General features: G+C 24.9%; 1 protein-coding gene across 2 annotated transcripts; it reads left to right on the top strand.

The window, feature by feature from the left end:
• The first annotated feature begins 2,242 nt into the window (after positions 1 to 2,242).
• Positions 2,243 to 5,896, top strand: LOC129965906 (guanosine-3',5'-bis(diphosphate) 3'-pyrophosphohydrolase MESH1-like). 2 transcript variants are annotated; one of them, XM_056080184.1, is made up of 4 exons: positions 2,272 to 2,327; positions 2,413 to 2,565; positions 2,652 to 2,707; positions 5,500 to 5,896. In XM_056080184.1, the coding sequence occupies exons 2-4, from the start codon at positions 2,439 to 2,441 to the stop codon at positions 5,875 to 5,877; spliced, it is 561 nt and encodes a 186-aa protein (XP_055936159.1). In that variant the 5' UTR covers positions 2,272 to 2,327; positions 2,413 to 2,438; the 3' UTR covers positions 5,878 to 5,896. The 2 variants fall into 2 exon arrangements, with proteins under 2 accessions (XP_055936160.1, XP_055936159.1); XM_056080185.1 differs by having other exon boundaries at positions 2,243 to 2,565.
• Positions 5,897 to 6,296: the final 400 nt, after the last annotated feature.

Here is a 6,296-nt window from a genome sequence, read left to right as displayed (position 1 = left end):
GATATGCAGTTTCATATTATGAAATTTTCATTTATATGAGTAAAAATAAAAATCAGTTTTTCATCTTATTTTTGATAAAGTTACATAAACTTCTGTCCTTGCAAATTTACATTTTGATATCAAAATATATAATCCTTCAAAAATTAAAAATTAACAAGTACAAGATAATAATAGTCCTATTTCTTTTCAGTCACTAATTCCCTCTTTTTTTACAAATTAATTAATACAGACTTTTACTTTTTAAAATGAATTTCAAATTGAAATATTAAAAAAAAAATTATCATCCAAGTGCTGCAAAATTATGAAAATAGCTTTGCATTTAAAGTGATATTTTTCAATGCATATAGCATTAGTAAGTAACATTTGAAAATCCCAAGTTTTGAAACATTTAAAGAAATAATTGAAAATTTTCTATGCCAGAATGTAAAAAAATCGTTAAAAAATATGCAATTCAAAAAAATTACACTGTAGACAATTTAGTTTCTAGAATATCAGATAGTTTTTATTTTCTCTAAAAAAAAATCTTCAGAGCTACATTTACATGAACATTTATATTTTAATACAATCGATTTCAAATAGCATCGGAGGAAGAAAAAAAAAAAGGTAATGTTTCAAAGTATCAACAGAATTGCATAAAACCATCCAATCATAAAATTACAAGGAGGAAAAACTTTATAAATGGTATTTCCATTGAACACTTCAATTGCAAGTCTGGGGAAAAAGAGTGGAAATCTTTAAGTTCACAAATTAACAGTGTTATTAATTCCTTACAAAATGCAAAGTATATAGAAAATCAAATTATATAAAAATTGCTAAAAAGGAAGTATAAAATTAGATTATAGCAATCCACTTTTGTTTTCCTAAAAAATTGATATTTTTTACCATTTGTAATCTTAGAGAAACTATAACTTTTAGTACAATTAAGTCTTTTCATGCTATTTTATTCAGGTTTAAAAATCAACATCAATATTCATAAGTATCAAATTTTCATACAATATGTCTCCATAAAAAATTCAAATAAATTTACTCTTACTTAAGCACATACATTTTCTGAAGTAAATATTTTCTTTCTAAAGAATAGTTAGTATGCTATGTAATTAAGTATAGTTTTTATATATACTATTCTTAAAACTCTAAATCTTTTAAACTCTACAATCTTTTATAGATTATAATACTTGAGAGATATAATATCCTTGTAATAATGGAAAGAAAATTGGATGGGAGAAAAAAACAATTATTACTCATTTTTTTCAAACTTGTTAATTAACAAATGTAAGATTTTAAATCATAATTTTCTTATATTCAAGATGACTAGCGATATGCTAAAATATTTATTTAAAATGAACATGCTAATTTGGGATATGATAAAATATTTATATTGCTTGTATAGAATTACTAAATACAGTGCAAAAAGAAATTTCTGTCATATGGCAAAAGAACTTAAAAAGCACAGCATTAATTATACTTCTTTTAAATATCTTTATTCAATCTAGGCGCCAAATTTCACTCGACATTTTAATACAATAGAAAATACACTTTAAGGAAATTGCATGAAATTCAAATATTAAAACTGTAAATGAAATATATAGGAAGCATTAAAATTACACCATGTAATAATGCCATCATTTTTTCTTTTAAGTATTACATGCTTGTAATAAATGTACAAATATGATCTATGATCATAGAAAAAAGAGACTTTAAACAATAGAAAGAAAGGTTTATCTAAAAAATAAAATGCAAGCACAATATGAAAAATCTATGCGGCATTATGATTTTTTTTAAAGCGCCAAAAAAAAAAGTGTTTCGATTTTAGACTGAGAATCCAAAAAGCAATAACATGTTACAGCACTCTTAACTAATATAAATTTGCAGCTATATATAAAAGATCGGGAAAATAATTTTATAGAGATAAAAAATCATTTACACCGATAAATTGACATTTGTTCAGCACATGTCATAATATTAGATCCTCGAGCAAATGGTTTTCAAAAAGAGAAACGCTTTTTAAAAAGTAAAACGTATATCGATATATGCAAGCGCTGCAAACGCAATATTTCGATTTTTTTTTTCTAGCGCAAACAAAAAAATTTTAAAGGGAATAAAATATAAAAAAAGGTTTTATATTTAAATTAGATTAATATTAAAAAAATAAGGCATTTTTTAAAACAAAATATGAACCAAATTTATAAACATTACTATTAATCAAGAAAAACTGCAACTGTAGTAAGTCTTTGATCAGCTGTCCGATTGTAAACAAAAAGTCATCTACCGATATCCAAATTCATCTCTCTCCACTGAAAACTGATGTATTTATCAGTAAAGGGAAGGTAATTACTTTTTGTCTTATGAATTATAAGCGTGGTTTTCTAATATTAAGTGTTACTATATTGTGTATTGTATTAAAATTTTCAGTATATGGTAATTTTAAAAACCTATTAATGAAAAAAATGGATTTTGAGAATAGCATTAGTGATGTAATTAAAGCTGCTAATTTTGCTGCTGAAAAGCATCGGCAACAAAAGAGAAAAGATCCGGAAGAAACACCTTACATAAATCATCCAATAGGTATTTTATCTTCTGTTTCCCTTGTCGTTTCTGTTTCCTTACAAAATTTACTTAAAATTTTAAAAATTTTAAATTTACTTTTGTAGGTGTGGCGAATATTTTAGTAACGGAAGGAAACATCAGTAATCCAATTGTCTTACAAGTAGGTTTAGATGTTATATTTTCTATTGCTCTTTTTTATTATCAAAATCTAGATTTTAAGTTACAAAATTTAAATAAAAATTTTCCATTTGGATTCCTAGAACCAACTCCTTAAGAAAAAATATTGTAAGGTACAAATAAAGACTTTTAAATTAATTGCTTCACATTCTATGGTATTCATTCATTTTAATTCATTTATTGTCATGTGTAATAAGTATTGTTTAAAGCGAAGTTGAAGTTTGGATTTTTATGCTACAGATAGAGAAGAGAGAATTGGCCGTATTACACCATGACATATGTTACGACATGTTGTTATACGTTACACCATGATATATGTTCCCGATGAAATCAACAAGTAAATTAGGCTTCCTCCAAATTAAAAGGATTTATGCTCATATAAACAATAAAGAAACAAGATGGGAAAAGTATTTTTTTAAAATTATATTTATATTAATTGAATGATTTGCAAAAATTTAAAAATATTCCAATAAGAATGTTTTCCCAGCAATACATATGATTAGTTAAAAAGCATTTCACTTTAAAAAATAATAAATTAATCTGAATAGCATAAATATTAATCACAAAATCTATTGTTTGTTCTCAGAAAACCCTCCGCACTTTTATGCTTGCATCGGGATGCATTTATTTAGTGAAAGTAGGGGTGAGAGATGACATTTAAAAATAAGGTGATCTCGGATTATTCATGGATTTGGGAGGTGTAAAAGCTGCAGATAATGCATAACATTGTTGGAAAAAGATAGTGATTCATAATAAAGTATTTACTGAATATTTTTTTATTCATTTTACAAGACTTAAACATTAAATTATGATAATAAAAGCGATTTCTATTCGTAAAATCTGATAATTCACTTTTTTTACAAAATAATAACTTTAATGTTAAAATACTTTTTTTTATTTGTTATTAGATTTTTTATAACATTTTGAGATTGACAACAATAGAAATCTCAGTCATATTTAATGGTATTCTTCGTGCCACTCCTGAAAGCTTTTTTATCACTTTTATATCTTTTGTTTATATCTTATATCTAGCTTTTATATCTTTTCTATACATATGTGAGTGTCATAAATGACACAACACTCACATATGTATAGAAAAAAATTCTGAACAAAAAAGTATCTAATGGAATGAAAATCAAGGTCAAAGAATGATGAACTCTGGAAATGGCTCATCCTTCCATGTCTTGCCATTTAGTTTGGTAGAATCATCAAAAAGTGGTAGTCTCAGGATATCGAAACGAACAGCATTACTGCATCATTTGATGTGGTTTGCGTTGTATCAAAATAGTAACAAAGAAAATTATTAAAAATAAAACATTTTTCATTAAAATTTTATGTTAGTTAATTTTCAGATAAAAATGGTCAATAGACATTCAGTTTCATTTTCCCCAATACAACAAATACAGCATTCTGAAGTAATACACCGACTTACATCTTATGGAATTATTTTGATGATATGTTGAAAAAGTAGTTTATTTATTTGATGTTTATAATTTTATTTTCAATTTCTAAAATTATTACTTATTTTTAAAAAAAGAAATGCTGAGCTTAAGTTTGTATTGAAAAATTGCACTACATGATGTGTTCACTCAAATCAGCATATCTCATTATGTTTATTAATTTGTTTGCATTTTAGTTTGAGGGGTGGTGGCATAATCTTAACAATACAATTGGAACTGATTATCCATAAATCATTGTTTGACAGTGTCTGAATAGAACTGAAGAATTCCAAACACCTAATGGTCCACTTCATTTATATCTGATTTGGAAACTGAATTACCAGAGAATGATTCAGCTATTTAGTTTGTCTCTAATAACTAGTTAATCAAAATGATCGAACTGGAAAAAGAAAAGAAAAAAAAACTCTAACACTGGTTAATCAAACTGATCAAATAAATAAGTAGGATTTTATTCTTGCACATATAAGTGTTCAAAAAAAATTAGGAATAAAAAAAAAGCATTTAGGGAATAATTTGTTCCAAAACTAGCTACATGATAAATATCATTTCATACAATATAGACAATACTGATTACATTTATTTTGTCTTAAATAGAACTGACAGTTTCAAATTGTATTGTTAGCAAAACGTATTTAATAAGTATATATTTATTTTCAATATTACTAATGATGACAGTTCTACTTTATACAATACTTGCAAAATGAAGACTTAAAAATTATTTATTTATAGATATAAAATGACTTTCAAAGAATATTTTATAACAAAAATAGTTAAATGGTATTTCTTTTATCTCATATAATAATGGGAATATTGATTATATATATATTCATTATTTTAATTATTAATCTTTTTTTTTTATGCTTGTATAATTTTTCTATGGAAAATGGTGAAGTAGAAGAATTCAAATATTTGTGCTGCTTGATCAAATGCAGAATGTTAAGCATTTTCAAATTAATTAAATTTACAATCTAAATAATTCTATGAACTGGATTAAGATGGATTTAATTTGAAGTCCAAACTGATTCACAATTAAAGTAGTGAAAACTTTTATAAAAGTTTTTTTCAATTTTGATTTTCACATTGTGTTTGCTAAATCTGGGAAATTTATTTATTTAAAGAATGAAGATTTACAGAAATCAAAAATAGTCAAACTATTATTGTTATCAACATTAATAGTCCAATGGTTCTGTAAATTGAATGCAGTATAAAATGTTAATGAATAAAAGTGGATATTATAAATGTATATCCATAATTTCTCTATTTTTTAGCATGCTATTTAAAGTGCTCATGTTTTTTAAATTAATTAATTCTTCAGGCTGCTTTGCTTCATGACACTGTTGAAGACACAGATACAACTTTTGAAGAAATTGAGACTCATTTTGGTATTGCTGTGAGGAATATTGTTGCTGAAGTCACAGATGATAAAACACTTTCTAAGCTCACTCGTAAAGAATTACAAATTGAACATGCTTCTTCCATTTCTTATGAAGCTAAATTAGTGAAACTTGCTGATAAGCTACATAATCTAAGAGATTTATTGAGAGTCACACCCAAAGGATGGACTGAAGAACGTGTACAGGATTATTTTGTATGGGCATCTAAAGTAGTGAAGCAATTGCATGGGACTAATAAAGAACTTGAAGAGAAATTAAGGCTGATATTTAACAGCAAAGGTATACTGCTACATGAATAAAAGATTTTTTAAGCTCTTATTTTTTTATCAATATCTTGAATATACTTCAACTAAAAAGTATCAAATAAATACACATTAATTGAACAAATAACTATAAGTTAAATTGATATGAAAATGTAATATGTGTACATGTACAAAAAAAAATTTAATAAATTCATATATACTTAGCTATTACTTTTTTTTAAAAAGAATATTCAGTTGTTTTAGATAAATTAGTTCAAAACATTAAAAAAAACTTGATTGACACTGCGATTATATATTCTTAAAATTATTTTATTATATCCATAAAAAAAGGATTTGAAAGAATATTCATCAACAAAAAGTTTTCTTTGGCTTATTACAACAATTCTATCCAATTTGTTTTTTATAATTTTAAATACTTTACTTATATTGTGAACTAAAATACAGGGCATCCATTC

The sequence above is a fragment of the Argiope bruennichi genome, chromosome 4, assembly GCF_947563725.1.
Source record: "Argiope bruennichi chromosome 4, qqArgBrue1.1, whole genome shotgun sequence".
NCBI lineage: Eukaryota > Metazoa > Arthropoda > Arachnida > Araneae > Araneidae > Argiope > Argiope bruennichi.
Note: the sequence above shows the minus strand (reverse complement) of the source record. Positions and strands in the feature narration are given on the sequence as shown.

Excerpts from the sequence above, each read along its gene's own strand:
- LOC129965906 (XM_056080185.1), top strand. The coding sequence starts at position 2,346 with ATGAATTATAAGCGTGGTTTTCTAATATTAAGTGTTACTATATTGTGT. Across the intron at positions 2,566-2,651 it reads TTACATAAATCATCCAATAG|GTGTGGCGAATATTTTAGTA; the intron begins GTATTTTATCTT and ends TTACTTTTGTAG. Across the intron at positions 2,708-5,499 it reads GTAATCCAATTGTCTTACAA|GCTGCTTTGCTTCATGACAC; the intron begins GTAGGTTTAGAT and ends TTAATTCTTCAG.